We start from the raw sequence: 20288 nt of genomic DNA, 5'->3' as shown, positions 1-20288 counted from the left end.
TCTTTCTTTTTTCTTTTCTCTTTTTCTTTTTTTTTTAACATTCATTTATTTTTGAGAGGCAGCGAGAGAGAGTGCAAGCATGGGAGGAGCAGAGAGAGAGGGAGACAGAGGCTCCTAAGCAGGCTCCAGGCTCTGATCTGTCAGCACAGAGCCTGACTCAGGGCTCGAACCCACAAACCATGAGATCATGACCTGAACTGAAGTCCGGTGCTTAACCCACTGAGCCACCCAGGTGCCCCAAGGGTAGTTTGTCTGATGAGTTCCAGATTTATCACTCTGTGTAATCTTTGAAACATTTACTTTTGACCTGGAGTGGAGATTGTGACCCAATAATCAACTCCTATTTTTATGTTTATTTTTCTAATTTGTAAATCCAAAGCCAAAAATACTTCCAGATTTGGATTATGCCACTTATTTGATAGGTTCAATAACTTGAAAATGTTTTGTTTAGAGATGCAAGTGATAGAAAAAGCACATCGTTCAAGAAATCATTAAAATCTAGTCTTTAGCCAAACATATTGGTAGGCTTTTACATCACCTTCTTTATCATGCAGTTAAAATCGTTCACAAGTACTTCAGAATTCTGTTTCTAATCAGGACACAGTATTTCTCTTGAATATTATAAATGCTTCCTCTCTGTTTAGTGGGGGAAGCAGTTGATGTTGGATAAAGGCCAAAATACTGTGGCTTCATATGTGTGCTGTGGTAGTTGTACATATGAGAAACGATTTTAAAGTGCAGTAGAAATGTCAAAATAGAAAAGGGTAAAGAAACTGTAATAAAAAATTACCCATACTGCCATCATTTAGGGATAACTCCCAGTCTAGGATAACCATTTGGTAGGAGTATATGCCTTCATTTTATCATTCTGTCTGTTTTTTTCATACTTTATGTTTTATAGAGTTCCAGTGATGCTGTAATACTGTTTTGCAACATGCTTTACCACTTAATTTTCCATTTTTTAAAAGTCTGTAAATGGTCGTCCTCAAAATGTACCATAATCATTTAAATTATTTTCTGTTGAGGGTATTTCACTTATTTCCTTTATTTTTATTTTCTTTTGTTGTTTTTAATGATGCTGTGGTGAAAAATTGCTTTGTGCATTAATCCTTTTGTACAGCTCATTGTTTGCCTAGAATAGACCCCTAAAATGAAATTTATGAGTTTAAGATTACGATTCTGTCGAGGCATTTTACATATACTGTTAGATTAGAATGCTACAAGCATTTTAAAGTCATATTTGCATGTAACTTACTAGTTTTGTTGTATTTTTAAGAGTACGAGGATGGTGATCTGTCATCTTGGATCAACAGGGAGAGGTTTCAGAACTATCTTACCATGGATGGCTTCCTCTTATATGAACTTGGAGACACAGGTAACAAGCGTATATACAGTGCTCCATCAATCTGTACAGTTTTTCCTTTATTGGTTACTTAAACCTGACTTTGTAGGAAGGGAATTTTAAGCTCTGTTTCATAATTTCATTCCTTAAATAGACCTCAACGCCAGTTCCGCTTTGTGAGAATATAGGTTAATATTAACAAGGAACAAACATTTGTATGGGGATAAAGGTCAGTTAGAAAAGGTTTCCTAGTTAGAACTCATAGTGCCAGGGAAAACTGAGCCTGGGTAATAAAGAAATGAGAAAAAATAACCAGGAACCTATATTAGGAGCCTGATTTTGTAGTGGGAGTCGGAATACAACTCCTCGCAACCTCTTAAAGCCTGCTTTTACTTGTGAGGAAAATACAGGCACCACATTAGCATGGTTTCTTAAAGTTGCATGATTGGAAATGACAAGCAAAGTAAATATAGATGCAAAACTGAAAGCGATCAGCAGCTGACTGTAGGGTCTCAGGTAGATGAAAACTATTGTAAGAAGCTAACCATGCAAGTTGTAGGAGGAAGCGTTTTGTCAATTTATATTGAATTACAAATGAGAAATAAATTATGGATATTATTGCCACATTTGTTTTCATTTATAATTTCATCAATAAGTGGGATGGAAGTATAGTTGCAGATTTTTAAAAAACGGGAAAATGTTACTCAACGTTCAGTTTGTTTTTTTTTATATGAGAAGCAGTGTGCATAGAGTTTCCTCTTGATGATTTCCTGCTTTTGAATCTGATTAAAAATGCAAATTAGAAATGTTCTGACAGGTTCTCATGTTATTTTCTGACTCTGAGGATATTTGTTCTGGCTCCTGAGCCTACTTTTTCACGTTCTGTGTCTGGTGACGTTTCTGTCTTTGCTTATCCTTACAGAGGGGGGTGTGTGCTCGCTCAGTGTTGGAAGGTGGTGTGGACCCTGTCAAAGAATGTGGTTTACTTCTGGATTCTCTCAGACCCTTGTGAAGGGAAGAGGGGGACAATATAGGAATATAGTAGTTTTGCTTTCGGTTCAGTAATCATAGGAGACATCGTGACCTCGAGGTGGTTGTAGCTTCTTCTCCCAGATTAATTCGGAAAGAAGTTGGCTATGGAATGTTCCTGTTTTATGTCCAACACAATTGCCCTTGTTCGGTTGTGTTGCTGCGGCTCGGCACCTGTTCCTTGTCCCACTGGCCACTTTGCACACGACCACAAGAGGTCCTGGCTCTTGTCCTGGTGGCGGTGGGTCCCTGTGTCTTCTGACCCCGCCTGAGTCTCCGTGTCCTCTTTCTCTGGTCTTCCTCACCCTCCTCTCCAGCCACACTGACTTCTCGGTTTCCTTCAAAGGCTGGAAACCTTGTACCAATGCACCTTCAATACCCAGAAGTGTGCAGTTAATTTATGCTCATCCATCAAACTCAGACCAGACATTGCTTCTTAAGAACATCTTTTACTGGTCCCCTCAGACTACCGAAGTTCGCTGTGTCATACCCTTTTGTAGCTTCGTGTTCCTTTCCTTTGGAACTCTTCTCGTTGTTAGCCATACGTCCGTTTGTGTATTGTAAATGATCTGTATATGTTACTATTATTTTCCCTACCAGACTGTGCTCTCCACTGGTGCCGGGCTGTGTCTGTGTGGCCATCACTGCGTGGTTAAGTCCCTCAGCTAATAAATGGTGGCGCCTCACTGTGGTTTCCCTCCCACCTAGAACAGGATAGACGCGCTGGACCGCGACGTCTGGTCTTGTGACTCCGGTCCCAGTGCTCTGCTTATGACATCCGGCTGTCCACTAGAGGATGTTAGAGATGAAAGGGATCCATGTTGTATTCAGGGTTAGGTAAATTGCAGTCCATTTTGTTTTGTGTGGCATCACTGGCAGGTAGTGACCCATGCGTGGTACTGAGCAGAATAGCGTGTAAAAATCATTCCCTTGTTACATGTCATTCTTTTAGAGCTACGTTAGTTCATGATAAATTTCTTTTATCAACTTATTTCTTAATGTCTTAGCTTTTGACAAAATACTTAGTCACTTTGTGAGTTGTGTGAAAACAACAACTTACGAGTATGTAAGTTGTTAGTTGCTATTATTTACATTTGGGGGTTGGGAGGGAGCATCTGTGTCACTTGGAGTTGACTAGTGCACTGATTCAGTCTACTGTGCATAACATGTAGCATAATTGGAATTAAGTTCTAGAAGCTATTTACTAATTCCCGATTCATATCTACAATAAAAATTGAAAAATTTGTGTAACGAGGGTTTTGAATTGAGGTATATGTTGTTCTTAATTTCAGGAAAGCTTGTGGCGATTGCAGTTATTGATGAGAAAAATACATCAAATGAACACACCAGGTATAGCAAATATCATCTCATTCAAACTTTACGTGGCTTCAGATAAACTTGATACAGTATCTTACTTTTCCTACACTGCTAGAATAGGCAGCAGATGTTGTAATTGAAAAGTCATAATATATTTTTAAACTGCAGAGATGAAATATTCATGTGTTCCTTCACAGATTAAAGTCAATTATTCAGGAAGTTGCTAGAGATTACAGAGACCAGTTCCACAGGTAGGTGCTTACATTCAGGAACATTCCTTTATCTTTGCTTAATTATGTTTTGTTATGCAGTAAGGCAAAAAATAGTACTGTTTTGTACTTTCAAAGGTGAGTCAAGATACTGAAGTGAATTATAGTATGTTGCATTTCAGTATGAATTGTTTGGACATATAAGTGAAAAAGAAACTTTCATTTGTAATTTGGAGCATACTTGCTTCTTGATAGGATTCAGGATACGTTTGCGGTTAGGATATATGGACTTGCGCTCCTACGTTGAAGATAAGTGTGCGGTCGCAAGTCAGATACAGACAGATGATAATTTTCACAGGAACTCAAAGAATAACAAAATTAAAACTAATTGATCTTTTTTGCTTTGTGCTAACCCTTGTGTTTGTTGCTGCCATAAGAGACATTCATTATATTTACTTTTTATCCCCTTTAAAGTATGAGTGATACATATTTATATTTGTCCTGCTATGAGCATTTTCTGATTAGTTCTTTTGAGAAGTGGGTATTTTTTCTTAAACATATTTTAATTAGAAAAGTTTATATTGCCTGCATGTTAAATATATAGAGACTAGAAATGTCTTAGGACTTGTGTAATTTTACTCGTGTGTATTTGTATCTCAGAGACCAGTAGGATTCATACTCTTTTCTACATTTACTTTATGTGATTTATGTTTAATGTTTATAGTGTTTACATGCTTACCAAGCCCTAAAGTTCAGTTCTTGGTACGTATTTACCTTATCTTGTATCTAATAGTGTTCTCTCTCTCTCTCTCTTTTGTTTTTCTTTTGGTGGTTGTTATTTAGAGATTTTCAGTTTGGCCATATGGATGGAAATGACTATATAAATACTTTGCTAATGGAGTAAGTAAAACTCTAAATGATTACATGATTTCCCTATCAATTCTGTCAATTTTTAAATTTCTGTTTCTGAGAAACAAAAGAACTACTAGCTGGAAAAAAAGCAAACTTTCCTATATGCTGATACAGATATTCTCTCCTCAAATATCATACTTTCATTTTTAAATCTAAATTTGAAACTCAGTGAGCTTTAATAATTGCACTATATTAATAAAAATTACCTCGGGGTGCCTGGGTGGCTCAGTCAGTTAAGAATCTGATTCTCGATTTCAGCTTATGTCATGATCTCGTGGTTTCATGAAGTTGAGCCCCATGTCGGGCTCTACGCTGACAGTACAGAGCCTATTTGGGATTCTCTCTCTGCCCTCGCTGCTCCCCCCCCCCCCCACCCCAATGCACAATGTGCGCACACACTCAGATAAACAGAGAAAAAAATTTATTTCCCAATTCCATGTTAATAATTGATAGTATTTTGGAAAGAGGACAGGGTTCAAAAACTTCTAGATTTTGTAGTTTCTATTTAACACACACTTTAAGTTCAGTTTTAATGAGTAAATGTAACTTAAGTAAACATTTTTTTTAAGTTTGTTTATTTTGAGAGGGAGACGGTGCACCCATGTGAGTTGGAGAAAGGGAGAGAGAATTCCAAGCAGGCTCTGCACTGCCAGCACGGAGCCCCGTGTGGGGCTCAAACTCATGAATCATGAGATTGTGACTTGAGCCGAAATCAGGAGTTGGACGCTTAACCAACTGAGCCACCCAGGCGCCCCTTAAGTAGCATGTTTTTACATTCAAGAATTAACTGCTATTTTAGAAGAATTTATTTTAACAGATTAAAATAGGTTTATAGGGAAAATACATGATTTTAAAATAATTCTGTCAGTTACGTTTATGATGTAAAGATTTGATTTGTCACTTCAAAAAGTTGGTATTAGAAAACACTTAACCTACCTATACTGAATGAATTTCAGGTAAGAGTCTACTCTATGGAGTAGACATTTAATATCTACTATGTGTCACACGCTGTGATTGGTACTGTTGGTGTAGAAAACGAGTTGAGTCCCTGTCTTCAAATACTTACAGTCTGCTGGGTAACACAACATAGTAATTCTACAACTGTATGAAAAGGTCTTTGTAGTAGAAGGTTTTGGAAACATGGAGGCTCTCACCCCCACCCCAGTGCACACAAAGGTGGAAGGTTCAGAACATGCTTGCTAGAGGAGGCAGTAATTAAGAGAAGTTTCCTGCGAGAAGAAAAGCAGAGAACTCACTCCAGACAGAGCCTAACAGCACACACAAGAGGTGGTGGGAAAATGGGGCTTTGGAGAGTGTGGAGCTTTAAGATCGCCCCTGAAGTGAAGGTGCGGAAAGCTCACTCACTAGAGGCCGGCGACCTCCTCCAGCGACACTGAGGTGCCAGTTCAAGTTCACGGCGTTGTGCCCTTGTGCCGTGTATGGTGTTCTCTAGCTTGGCGTGGGAGCAGAGGCAGAGCGTTGCCTTGCTTCAGGTTTCAGCACATGTATTCCATTGGGGAAATAAAAACCAAATTTACAATCCCAAGATAACATTCGTAATTTTCAGTTAAAAGTCTTAAAATTATAGCGTTACCTTTATTCATTTATATTTATTACCCCTTTTGTTATAATAAAGATTTGAGAGTGTTTACCAATGACATAAAGTACCAGATATCCTATATCACGAAGACATCAAGACAGAGGCAACTAAAATAAGAGATCTTTATTATTTGAGGGATTTATCATTTGTAGGTAATTGTTAAAGGTACTTGAAAAATTTGGCCTTGAATTTTTCATACTCAAAGAAACATTATTTATACATTCCCCATAGTTTATCAAACAACTATCGCTTGTAAGGAGTATGGCAGACTTTGCAGAAACCTAAGAGAATATGCTATGCTATATAATCTCATAATGGAGGACACTATAATAGAAATATATTTTTAATAGGATTTTTACAGGATATATAGTAGGGATTTTGATACAACCATTTCTTGCAATGTCCTTCAAGGCAAGCCAGCATTCAGTAAAACATGGTTTGTAAGAAGTCAAAGTAGTCTGGGTCTAATAAACAACTCCTTGATCCAGGATAAAATATTCAGAATATGTACAGATGATGGGCCGTCCTTCATGAGTATGACTTTTAATGTAAGTTGTGAGATAGTAGACATTTTGAGCTACAGTCATGGTCAGAGAACAATAATAATCTCTACCACCAACACTTTGTTGTGTTGTTTGTTTTTCATTCATATTTTGCTGTTTTTTTCTTTTCTGAAAGAAGAGGAAGCATATGATCGTTATGTGATAATAATTGAAAGTCCTTATTGAGCACTTAATTCTGTGACCAACACTGGACTGAGTGGTCAATATGTATTTTTGAACTTTTGTAGAACTTAGTAAGGTATAAGTACGATTCTTATTTCCATTTTGTATAGATGAGGAAATTGAAATTTCTTAGAAGAAACCCAAGGGAGTTAAGTAATATGCCAAAGGATGCCCAACAAGTAAGTTAAAGAGATCCAGTTCTCAAATCCATATCTCTCTTACTCCAAAGCTCTTCTGTGACACTAATATTGTCAGATAAATTAGTGGAATTTAATAGGTATTGATGCCTAAAATGTTTTTAACTTAGGACAAACACATGATATTCTAGAAGATAGTTAGATGGCAGCACTCTGCTTTTTAAATTTTCTCAAAATAAATAGGGACTATCAGACCCTGGGTCTACTAACTTGTTTTGTTTGGGGTTTTTGTGAATATAATTAAGAGGGAATAGGATGGAATGATGTTTTCCATTTCCATCATTATTCGAATTGAATTATTTCACAACAGATAGTCTTTAGTTCAACTGTGTATTGAACTTTTTTACAATATGTGCTTTTATAGGAAGGCCAAATTCTAATCCATTCTATAAAATATAGAAGTTTTTTGCTATTTACACATTATGATAACTGATAACTAAGCTGTTATCAATCAAAACGTTGTTTTTTGCATTTATTAGGAAGAATGAAGATTTTTTTTTTAATTATACAATCAGTTAATTCTTGCCTAACAATAATATTGGATAATCAACCACCTGATACCCAGTAGCTTCAAGCAATAGTATTTGTTCTCTCTCACTTGTCTCGGCTTGGCTGATGTTGACTGGGCACCGAAGGATGTGGCTCCAAACTGCCACTGAGGTGCCATCAGCTGCACAGTCTTCCATGTCCTTGACCTTAGCAGGACGTTTTCCTGGGGCGCTTCTTGTGGCAGTCACAGAAAGAGAAGAAGGCAGGCCTAGCCCTGCAAGCATAGTTGAAGCCTCTGCTCGAGTCGCTTCTGTTACCTTCCCCTTGGCCAAGTCCATGGCTGGCCAAGTCCATGGCTGAGCCCAGCATCAGGAGTCACATGAGCATGATTTGCCTCACTGGGGAAAGGGCTTTGGGTGGGGAAGGAGAGAGAATTATGAGCGATGAAGCAATCCACAGGACTCGGTTACTTATGTGGTGATAATACAGTGGTGGTGTAAATTGTTTCTACTGTAGCTTTGTGCTTTTGTATAATATTTTTATATAGGCACAAATAGCCATAAGCCCATGTGTAGGTGACATACAGAATTGAGCACCTCCCTTCCTTTTATGATTATTCAACAACCTATCCTTGGAAGGAAAAAAGTAAAACATTATTTTAATTAAATGACACCTGTTGGTAATGTTTTCTCTTGTATCAACTGAGTTGATACGTGGTGTATCAGCGAGGCCCTTCCTGAGGACGCCCGTGGAATGTGCATTGGGATAGTGGGAGTTCAGAGAATTTGGAATAGCATCTATTGAACGTGTACGAGGTACGAGGGACTGTGCTGAATATTTGAGTTTTCCTAATTTTTAAAACAAGATAACCTCCCACTACCCACCTCTTATTCGTTTATGAATGAAAAACATTAGGCTTGAAAAGCAAATGGTGGGAAAGCCCCAGGCTTGCACACAGGTGGCGTGACTCCAGATACCGCGCTCTCTCCCTTCGAGTTCCCTTCGTGCCACTTGACTGGAGCGGGTCGTGTGTGACCCAACATCGCTGGTATTTGGAGGCAAAGGAGTGGGGTTGCCCGGAAATTGACACTTCATACATAATAATTTCTGTCCTTCAGTTTAATTATAAATACCAAGCTGTCTGATACCATATATTAGAATGTTTATCATACAGTCCTCGTTTAGCTTTTTTTAAACCGATGCCCAATTTGAAATTTTCTTCATGTAGACACAGGGAGGCAAAGCTATTCATACAGCTTCCTCCTTTTGTACTTGTTACTTAGCTATAATAGAAATGACTGTCAGAATATTTGTTCTCTCTCTGTTCAATGTGTATTTTAATTCCTTTGTTTTTCTCTTTTCAGTGAACTGAAAGTCCCGACTGTGGTTGTACTGAATACTTCAAACCAACAATACTTCTTACTGGACAGACAGATCGGCAGTGCCGAGGACATGGCACATTTCATTCGTGACATCTTAGATGGCACAGTCCCGGTGAGTTGTTCGCTTCTGTTTCACAGGGGCCGTGGGAGGAGGTGGAGGAGAAACAAGTTTTCTTCTTTCCCTCGGACTCTGAAAGGAAGGGGCTGCGCCTGGCGGAGGGGGGCGGGGGGGCGGGGCGGGCTCCCACCTCGCTTCTCTCATGTCGCAGAGCCACATTCTGTGAGACACGGAAGCTGCTTATGGGTGGGGACTTCCTAGGGGTATCTGGAAGACGTCGTTGGCTGTCACAGTGACGTTTGGAGTCGGGGCTGCGGATGCTGAGAGGTCTGCCGTGTGCAGAGGCATCCCAGTAGCGAGCTGCCCCGGCCCTTCACCTCTCTGGGTTCAAGAGCATAACTGGATTAAGTTATTCAGACTGCTTTCCTAAGGAAAACCTGTGACTAAGACCTCAGTTTTTTGAGAGATGGGGAAATGTACCGAGAATCAGCCTCAGTGGAGAGTTCCAAATCCAACCACATAACATATTTTCTAGAAATAATGAATGGGTCGTCTTCACTTTGCATTTTTCCCTGTAAGGAGTACTGCAGTGTTACTCAGAGTGTGGGTTGTCACGCGTATTATGGGCTCATGAAGTGACGTCAGACGGGAGCGGCAGGCATCATAATTCAGTAGGCTAGAATAAAATAGAAAAAGTAGGAGACTTCTAGACTTCTAAGAAGTCTAATTACTGGTTTGTGAGAGCTTTGTTTCAGGTTTTTACAAACTTTATTTGAAAGTTGGCTCACAGAATAACAAGGAGTTCTTCTGAAAACAATCACAGAGTAGGAGTTTTATATTTGTAAGAACAATACTTGTTGAAATGAAACTCACCTATATGAGTGAGAATTCTTCCATATGTCAGTTAGTGAAACCCAGTTCAAACTGTTTGACCACAAAGTGAGCTTCGTACAGAAATTCAAGGAATGAGCCAGACTTCAGAGATACCTGAAGGCAGGGATTTGGTTTTCATCAGGAATTTTCTTCTCTCCCTTTGAGCACTTTTTTGCCTTTTGGGCATCATTCTTGGGGAGATTCCCTCCACAATAGTTGAGGTGCAGTGACTTTAACAAGCTCAGCTAAACCCAGAAAGAAGTTGGGCAGGGCTCAGGTGGGTCAGCATCAGCCAGGATGCTCGGAGTGTCAGTAGGGAGACTGAGTCTTCAGAGGAGGGTCAGAGTGTGTTCACGCAAGAAAGGAGGTTGGGGGGGAGGGGGACGGAAAACACAGTAAATATTTGCTGCATGGCTCTTTTCAGGTGCTTTTTGTAATCCTCTGGGGTCAACCCTGACCTGCAGTTGTAAGATTATAACAGGAAAATGAAGTTATAGTACTTAAATAATGTAATTGTTCTCTTCCTGTTAAATTTAAGGCCCAAGGAGGTGATAGCATTTTGCAGAGATTGAAAAGAATAATATTTGATGCCAAATCGACTATTGTGGTGAGTCGTGACAGCTTGCTTGGTGTCACTGATAATTGAAAACGTATGGGTTAATGTCTAAGGAAGGTAAAATCTGAAATTTCAAAGGGTTAGGTAAAAACATACATCTTTTTTTTTCTTCTTTTGAGAAAGAGAGTGCAGGCGTGTGCATGCAGGTCAGGGAAGGACAGAGGGAGGAGGGGAGAGAGGATCTTAAGTAGGCTTCTCACCCGGCACGAAGCCTGACACGGGGCTTGATGTCACAACCTCGAGATCATGACCTGAGCCTAAATCAAGAGTCGGACGCTTAACCAACTGAGCTGCCCAGGTGCCCCTAAAAATACATCTTTAAAGATGAGAACTGGTGCATATTTATATTAAGAAAATGTTTTCTTCGGGTGGAAGTTAAGTTTGTCTACTTATTTCTGTACGATCGGTGAGTTGACTAGAGTTCAGAATCCATTACCTCAGTGACGTGACTTACAAGCGTTTTCCGGAGCCTCTTTCCGCCCTTTTCAGTCGCGGGTTCTGAAGCTGCTTCAGCTCTCGGTCAGCATTCCTAGATTTGTTGGAGCCTTAAACTCCATTCTAGTTGTCTGTCTTGAGCTGCTCAGTCCAGAGGTGTTTTCGCTCATTACGGCCGAAAGCAGTTCTCAGAGTGGAAGTCCTCAGAGTAGGCCCTCAGCACGTGATGCGTAGCTGCTCCTCTGACTTGCACGCGGTGTCTTCCCTTCCTTTTACCCTGGCTCCGTGCATTGTTTCTACCACTGCACGGTGAGTATTCCTAAAACAGTCACTTGTGACCGCTCTCCTTCCCTTTCCCAGCGACACGTGGGACAATACTCTGTCTGCCTCGGGTGTTCTCATTAGTTCTGGAATACTGCAGAAGCCACCTGGGTGTTCTCAGTGCCTCATTCTTACTCAGGCTTAAATTTCCACCTCAGAACACTTTTATTCTGGGAAGCCTTCTTCCGTTGTCTCAATCCAGGGTGACCTTGCCCTCCTCTGAATTCGCCTGTATCGTTCTCAGAGTTACCGCCTGAGAAGTGTGTAGTCACAGCCCATAGGATACAGTATAGTTGAAAGACCTGTTCAGCCAAATTGCTTTTACTTTTTCCTGAGACCTGAGGAGATGGTGTATACGCTGAGAGGAGTTGTTATGAAGCTCGTGTGGCTTTGCTACTAACCAGAAAGTAAAAAGGATTTAAAGTGTCCTGTGAAGAGGAATGCGTATGCACCTGCTTTACGGTAAACAAGCAGCCTTCTCGGTGAGCAGGTTCGTCTAGTCCAAGATACGACTCCAAAGCTGCTGGGCACGTAGTTACCGTCTCAGAGAGACCCTTGTGGTTGATGTGAGGAAAATGGATGTCCTTAGAAAAGTCATAGAGTATTTGGTGCCTCTTTCTGCTGCTGGTAGCTGGATACACACACACACACACACACACACACACACACACGCAGTGTAAAGTTTCTGTCTCTTAACAGTGTCTGTAACAGGGTAGTTACTGCAGAAATACTGACCTTGATTGATTGGAACTAAAAGAAGTTGGGGGGTAGCAAGAGGACGAACTTTGTAGTGGTTTTTTAACAAACACTGAGCTGTGATGATCTTCCCGCAGTCTATATTCAAGAGCTCGCCCCTCATGGGCTGCTTTCTCTTTGGCCTTCCACTGGGTGTCATCAGCATTATGTGCTACGGCATCTACACGGCGGACACTGATGGAGGGTACATAGAAGAACGATACGAGGTGTCCAGAAGTGAAATCGAAAGCCAGGAACCAGGAGAAGACAGCAAAGAACAGGAGCCAAGCGATGGAGCCACCCTCGGGCCTACGGTGCAAGAACCCAAAGATGTATTAGAGAAGAAGAAAGATTGAATCTTGGCTAGTGTGGAATATTTGATAGGATTTCAAATTATCAAAGAGTCTATTTATTGAACTTAGACATTTAATCATGATCTTTACAAAAGAGAATATGTTATTTGTATTTTGCTAATATCAAACTGCATGGAGTAAAGTAGTCCTTCATAAATGGGGAGACATTTGGAGCAAACACAGGAAATGTTTATCTAAAACAAAAAAATGAGGAAGCACTCCATCAGAGTTTACCATATAGATGTCGTTTTAGCAGAGTAGTTCTTTTGCATGTTTCTCTATCTGAGCATTCTGTGACAAATTAAGATTCTTGGGCAGAATATTTAAATTGGTCAGTCAGGTAGAAGACACATGTTCAATAAAGAAAAACAATACTTTCACCTCCTACCATTCATTCTCCTCATGTATTTTAGATGAGATTTACACGGGCAAAATTAAGTCTTTAAAATTTAGCACTTTAAGGAGAACTAACACCTTTTTCCATGGATCAAATTCAGATTACAACTTAAAAATAATTTGGTTTTATATAGCATAGCAATTTTATTTTGTTAGTTATTTTTAACGGAGAAGAAATGTTACTTTTTAACTTTCTACTCAGTTACATTATAAAATTTTCATATGGGTCTGTATAGTGGGAAAAAACAGTCTTATGTTTAATCTTTGCAAATTAAACAGGATTTACTTGGAGCAGTGACTTCAAACCACGTGCTGGGACATGCTTAGCAGGTGTCTCAGTGATCACTGCAGAAAGGGGAGAGTCTGTTACTTCTACCCTTCTTTAGCCAGAATGACCTACTTTTTTTTCTCTTTCTTGTTTTGTATATTGGAATTTCTTCTGAAAATTTCCTTTGATAAAAAGCTCCTGCTGCTTTTTAAAAAGTAATATAGATCTTATTTTTTACGTTTATGGTATGGTAACTTTATGGTAACTCAAAATATGTGTGTATCGTGTGTATATAGATAGATATATATATATATATCCATCTATCTACACACACACACACAACATGCACATATATTTACATATATATATATATAAAATTTATTGACATATGTAATATTATGGGCATGTCTATGTTCGTAATGAGTGACATAATCAGCCTGTCAGCAAAATCTGTATCCAGTGATCAACAGCCAAGTGTTACCCTCTCCATCCTCTCAATTCTGACACCCCTTTCACCTTCTGTCTATAATGACGTAACAGAGGAATTCTGTCCCAACTCGTGTATACAGATTGGAATTGTTGCAAGTAACACTGTGGTATATTTATTGTAGATTATTTTTGAACCCTTCATTTTAGCTAACTTTAGATTTTTATGAGATGACCATTGGGTGACCATTCATTGAGCAATTGAGTTAAACAATAGAATGGTTTTTCTTAAACACTGAAAAATGTGTAATCATTTTAAAAGTACGCAACTCATGGTCCTGACATTGAAGTTGTTTAGGGCTTTGGTCCCCAAGGCAGCTGTTGACGATTTCTGATACTAAGCTGCTCATGACTAAAACAAAACTCGAGTATCTAAGTCCTAAGAAGTTGCTAGCAATTGTTTTATTGTATCCATATGCTCTTTTACATACAGTGATTAAATGCTTATTTTTACTGTTTGGCACTCTATTATTTTTAATAGTGAAGCACATAGGAAATTTCAGGAAATACTGGAAAGAAATGTTCTCAAGTGGAAACTGGAGATGAATGCTTTTAATTAAACAAATAGGTTCCTCTCCAAAGAGTAGTGAGGGATTCTTTTGGAGGAATAATCTTAATGTTCCCAGTGGTCAAGCTTGCTTTGCAGCAGTGAAAAAAAGCTTAGGTGGGTACAGTGCCTCACTCGAGTCTAGTCTAGTAAGGAAGGTAAAGCTTAGCCTCCGCCAGTGACAGTAGGAAATGATAGGAAATGACTCCGTTTTCTCATGTCATCTGCACATTTCTTAGCCTTTGTCAGGCATCACTTATAAATGAAAGACCTCAGTAGGGGAAAAATAGATTAAAAGCTCAATATATATCAACATACAAAAAGTTTGGCAGTCTTTGTATTGGGATTTTTTTTTTTTTTTATCTGTAAATTAATGCCTTAGTTCTCTGTTTCCTTTTTCACAGCTCTCTCCCATTGGCCCACATTCTATTTGTGTTTTTTCAAAGTGTGACTGTTAGGAAAACAAAATGGTTAGATAGTTTATAAGTAAATAATTTTCTTTTCTGTTTGTATTAAGATTTTGCTTTTTATTTGTCGACTTTAGGATATTATCAAAGTTCTTACAAAAAAAATTAAAAATTTTGTTCACTAGTATGCTTTTAATATGGTCTCATTTAATGTGGTATCAGTACTTGGAATGCTACTTTCATTTCAGGAGAAATTACTGCAAAATATAGTTAATATCTTAATTAATTTAGTATTAGGACATACATGTCCTAATTCATTGGTGAATCTTACCATGATTGCCTATTAAGTTGGAGTTTCACGTTTTCTTTCAGTTGCAATAAAATTCTATTTTTTAATCCTAAAATTCAAAATTCTAGATGCTTGTTGTTGTGGGATCTGTTGCTCAATTTTTTTAGCAGAGAAAGTACATGTTTTTATCAAGCCGTGCACCCCCTTATAGCTTGCAACCCTTTTTGTTTTGTTTCATCATACACAGTAATATTTCTCTAGCTACTATTATCTGAAACTTGTTTGAGGTGTATTAGGCCTGAATTTTTATTTTCTTCCTCGAACCTAGTGGTCTCCTGGTATCTGACTTACAAACAGCATTAAGAGCCAAATATCTGGAGGCTGAAGGAAGGACCTATGTGAGTAAACAGCTGTATTATTATTATTATTATTATTATTATTATTATTTTAGTGGATTTTTGTTGTTGATGTTTCTTGTGTTTTGCTTCAGGGGCTTGTTTGGTTTTGGTTTTCTAAAAAGTAATTTACATATTTCGATCATTGCTTCATATGCTATGGAGATAGAACAGGAAAAAAAACTAAGCTCTTTTTATTATGCACACATTGTTCAAATAAACCAGTGTGGGATGTTAAGACTATCAATTAATGGTGGGATTATGTTTGCCATTTTATTTTTATAAATATATATTTTTTCTGAATGTGTCTGAGTCCAAGAGTGGGCAAAAAATAATTTTCTACTTTGGACTAAATCTATAAAGGTTTTTGAAAGTCTGTATTACTAACTTGTTGAATTCATGATATCTTGCCTTATGGCACCAATTGTAAACCTGTTTTTTTCTAAAATAAATTAATTGAAAACACGTTTATTATTTTTACTATTTTTATTTCGTTTTCGACACAAACAGTTCCTTGTGCAAGCGAAGAGGGTCGCGAAGACCGATCTTCCACAAAGTGTTTTTTCTTTTATTAAGTCGTAAGTTTTTCATTGTTATAGAAACATATAATGAGTAAACACACCTGAGATCAGATTGTTATCCCTTTATGGATGAAGAACCCGAGATTGGTTGGATATATTTTGTATTTAAAACTTGATTATTTCTAAATAGTAATTTCAGAGTTTAGAGTTGAAGTGATTGGAACCGAGTCCACGATTGACAGCTACATTGGGATCTCGGACATAACACAGGCTCCCCTCCTTTTCATTGTCAGTAAAATTGGAATCTAAAGCCTCCAAATGTTCTTTTTAAAAATAGCATGGCGGGAGAGGGTGCCTGGGTGGCAAAGTCCGTTAAGAGTCCGACTCTTTGGTTTCTGTGTAGGTCATGATCTCACAGTTGGGTGAGTTCAAGCCCTGTGGCTTCAGCGCAGAGCCTCCCTGGGATTCTCTCTGCCCCTCCCCTACTCGCTCTGTCTCTGTCTCAAAATAAACAAATAAACGTCAAAAAAATAGCATCAAATGGGGAGAGTATATTATTAAAAATATATATACAAATACTGTTTTTTTTTAGTAATTTATTTTTCATATTTTATACTGTGGGCACATTTTTTAGTAAGAATTGCTCTGGCACGGGAATAACAGCCAAAAAAATGGCCCCACCCAACTTGGGAATCACACAAACTAGCTGGTTAGAATCAACCTCTCCAGTTGCTCTGTCACCCTCTGTGCATAGTTGGTAAGACGCTTACCCTCCCTGCTCCTGTGCTAATTCCAGGAAGATTTCACCCATCTCACTGGATTAGATCGGGTGAGTTACACATGAGGCATGTTAAGAACATGCCTGGCACATGAAAACAGCTCAGAAATTATACCATTTTTGTGTCAAACTTATTTCTCTTCTCACTTCTTTTAGAATTTAGTATTGCTTACCACAGAGAAAAGCCAAGACTTTGGGAGTATAAAATACCAATATGCTTAAATTTGCTCAGCTACTTTTTGCAATTCAAGCAAATTTCAGTGGGTAGACACGTAAAGAAGTTTTCTTTAACACTGAAATTAACTAATTTAGGTTGACCAACATCTCTGAAAATCCTTTGGGTTTTGTGCTTTCAGTGAAAATGAGTAAGCGTGAGAGGAGGGATACAAGTATTCAGTAGGATTATCAGCCCGTGTAAATAGTTTAGACAGATGTAAATGTTATTTGGACCCAGATTTAGAACACTAATGGATACTGAATATAGGTGATTTGATTCTCCTGAAAGCCTTCCTGAGTACTTCTCAGTGCCTAACTTTCCTCTGAGCCCATCCCCTATAAACCGAAAAGGGATGGGGCGCCTGGGTGTCTCAGTTAAGCATCTGACTTCAGCTCAGGTCATGATCTCACGGTTTGTGAGTTCGAGCCCCGTGTCGGGCTCTGTGCTGACAGCTCTGAGCCTGGAGCCCGCTTCGGATTCTGTGTCTCCCTCTCTCTCTGCCCCTCCCATGCTCATGCTCTGTCTCTCTCTGTCTCAAAAATAAATAAAAACATTAAAAAAAAAAATAAACTGAAAAGGCATTTTTAACGACTAGTAAAAAAGTGGCAGTTTTCTTGCAGTTTATTCTTTTAACAAATGTTCATTAAATGTCTTCTGTGTACCGCAGATTCGGTAGCAAAGAACTGCTGTGACCTCAGTCACCACTTACAGTGCTCAATTCCAAGGTTTTACTTTCCTGTTTGTCTTGGTTTTCCTTCTCCTATAATCTGTTGTTCAACCTGAAATCCTTGTTAGGTCTGTGGGATCTCTGGGACTGGGGGTAAGAGACCAGGCAGAGTAGAACACAGTGGCCTTCTTCCTACAGATGAAGGCGTTGGATTTGCTCAGCATGTCCGGAACTGCACCTGTACTGTAGGTGCAGGTAACGGGTGTGGAACGCAATACAAAGAGGTCTCAACAGAAGAACTCTCCAGAGACAGAACGGGCTGTCGGGAGGTTCAGAGCACCCACACTGAAAATATTTACCCACGACTTTCCTTCCGAGACAGACATCCTGCGAGGCCATAGATGTAAGCACTAAAACCACCCTCTATGTCCATTTGACAATAGTCCCTTCTGTTTCCAATTTAAAAAACATTTTTTTAATAAAGATTGGCCGATTGGAATATATTAAATTTAATACATTTTAGTTGGGTGGATGAAGTAGCCCAGTGAAACTGAAGCATACATAGTAACTGAGGATATTCTACTTATTCGGTTTTTTCACATGACTCCATCACTGTTCTCGCTATGTTCACTTGTGGATTTATGTAACTGGTTTTCTTCCATCAGAGGTGGGTGATCTACCCAGTCTCTCAACATGTTTGATGCTAATCCCTGGAAATCCTATTCCAAACCATACCCCAGTCAAGACTGACTTAATCTGAAAGATTTTCTTTGTTAGGTAGAAGGTGACTCTTTTTTCCAAGGGATTATTTTGGAAGGAGTAAAAGATTCACCTTCTATTTGGACATAGGTTAATTCACATTTCTTGTGAAAGACTAGGTATCTTAGCTTCCAAGATTAATATATAAACCTCTCATGTCCAAATTACCTCACTTGGTACAATCTATTGTGAGCTGTTAACAATATAATCTCAAATTCTGAATTGCTCGTGTGTGAATCATAACAATGATTTTCACAGGGGCCAACCAACCTCTAGGAAGGTATTAGGAGAATTTATTTTTCCAAATAGAACCACAGTTATTTATAAAATTATTAGATATGCCTCAGATATATTGTGGAGAAAAGTCATTGATACTTTAATCTTTTTAATATATTTATGATATGATGTATAGTTCAAAAGGGTCTTTGGAGATCAACTAAGATTGAGATCTCTGTAGAATTATTTGATAATTGTTTAACAAATAACTTTTTATTACTCATTCTGTTAGCGGAGTCCAAATGGGATAGGAGGAGGGAGGCTGACTCGTTCACCATCCCTTCTGAGCAGTGTGATCATATGGGACTTGGGAGAAGAATCTCCAGGTAATAGGGCATGCTGCTACTCCCTGTGAGCTTCAGGAAGGTTCTTACAAGAAAGAGACTGTGGAAAGCTGGACAGGAGCGTGCATGTTTGCTAAGAAAGCCTGCCTGGAGCCATACTAAACGCTGTACACAAAAATTATTTCAAGATGGATCAGGAACCTAAATATAGAAAAATAAAACTAACGTTTCTTATAGAAAATATTCATGACCTTTGGTAGAGAACAAATGCGTAAGAGGACACAACACAGATAACCATAAAAAAAATCAATTGGATTTTGTTCAATTAAGAATTCCTGTTTATGAAAAGATGTCATTAAGACAGGGAAAAGAGAGAGAGATTCACAATATTTACATCTACCAAAGGACTTGTGTCCAGAATATATAAGGAACACTTTCAAATCAGTAAGGAAAAGACAACCCAGTCTGAACAATGAGGACGTGACGTGGATAGGAACCTTACAAAAAGAGAAAACCCAAATGGACAATAAACCTATTAACAGGTGCTCAACATCATTCCTCAGTCAGTTTCTTGATTTTAAAAATCTCGGCGTGGACCTCTCACAAATTGGGACCTCCAGCTTGAACTCCAGACTTTATATCCGACTCAACATCTCTACTTGGGTGTTGAGTAAGCGACTCAAACAACATATCCAAGGCACTGGCTGTTCACCGAATACCAACTTATGCTCAGTCTTTCTGATCTCAGTAAATGGTAACATCATCATTTTAACTACTTGGGCCAGATGCCCTGGATTGATCTGAGACTTCTGTCCTTCAATACCTCTTATCTAACCTGTGAGAAATTTTTGTTAGTTATGTCTTTAAGATATACTTGGAAGCCAAACTTCACAGCACTTTACAGGTTAGCAGTTTGGTTTAGGCCACCACACCCTGTTCCAGACTTCACTGCCCTGCACCATGGCCTGGCTGCAATCTACTACCTGAAGAATAGCTAAGGGGGTCCCTTTTATGATGTAAGGCAGATCATGGCATTTTTCTGCTCAAAACATTCCAGTGCCTTGCTACCTTAGTCTAACAGACAAGGTCCTCCCTCACCATGCACTGTGTTATTGATTCAGATGTGTCACTCCAAATTCATATGTTGAAGTCCTGACCCCTATCACCTCACAATGTGACTTCCTTTGGAAATACGGTCGTTGGATGTAATTAGTTAAAATGAGGTCATACTGGAGGACAGTGGATCCCAATCCCAAATGACTGGTGTCCTAATAGAAAGGGGAAACTTGGAGACAGACACACATACAGGGAGAACACCGTGTGAGGATGAAGGCAGAGTTGCTGCCGAAGATTACCAGCAAGCCACAGGAAGCCAGGAGAAAGGTCTGCAGCAGACTCTCGGTCC

The 20288-nt window shown here is 39.0% G+C and overlaps 1 protein-coding gene across 3 annotated transcripts in view; it reads left to right on the top strand.

Moving 5' to 3' along the window:
* Positions 1–15848, top strand: part of TMX3 (thioredoxin related transmembrane protein 3) — a 45737-nt gene extending 29889 nt beyond the window's left edge. Inside the window, exons 10-16 of one of the 3 annotated variants that reach the window (XM_027069153.2) lie at positions 1277–1375; positions 3664–3721; positions 3886–3939; positions 4741–4797; positions 9185–9314; positions 10672–10740; positions 12339–15848. In XM_027069153.2, coding sequence (XP_026924954.1) covers positions 1277–1375; positions 3664–3721; positions 3886–3939; positions 4741–4797; positions 9185–9314; positions 10672–10740; positions 12339–12596 — 725 coding nt within the window. In that variant the 3' untranslated portion in view covers positions 12597–15848. The remainder of the gene's footprint in view (positions 1–1276; positions 1376–3663; positions 3722–3885; positions 3940–4740; positions 4798–9184; positions 9315–10671; positions 10741–12338) is intronic. The other 2 variants (XM_053205988.1, XM_027069154.2) reach the window with 2 other exon arrangements.
* The last annotated feature ends 4440 nt before the right edge of the window (positions 15849–20288 follow it).

The sequence above is a fragment of the Acinonyx jubatus genome, chromosome D3 (assembly GCF_027475565.1).
Source record: "Acinonyx jubatus isolate Ajub_Pintada_27869175 chromosome D3, VMU_Ajub_asm_v1.0, whole genome shotgun sequence".
Classification (NCBI taxonomy): Eukaryota; Metazoa; Chordata; class Mammalia; order Carnivora; family Felidae; genus Acinonyx; species Acinonyx jubatus.
This window is presented reverse-complemented; position numbering and strand designations above follow the sequence as displayed.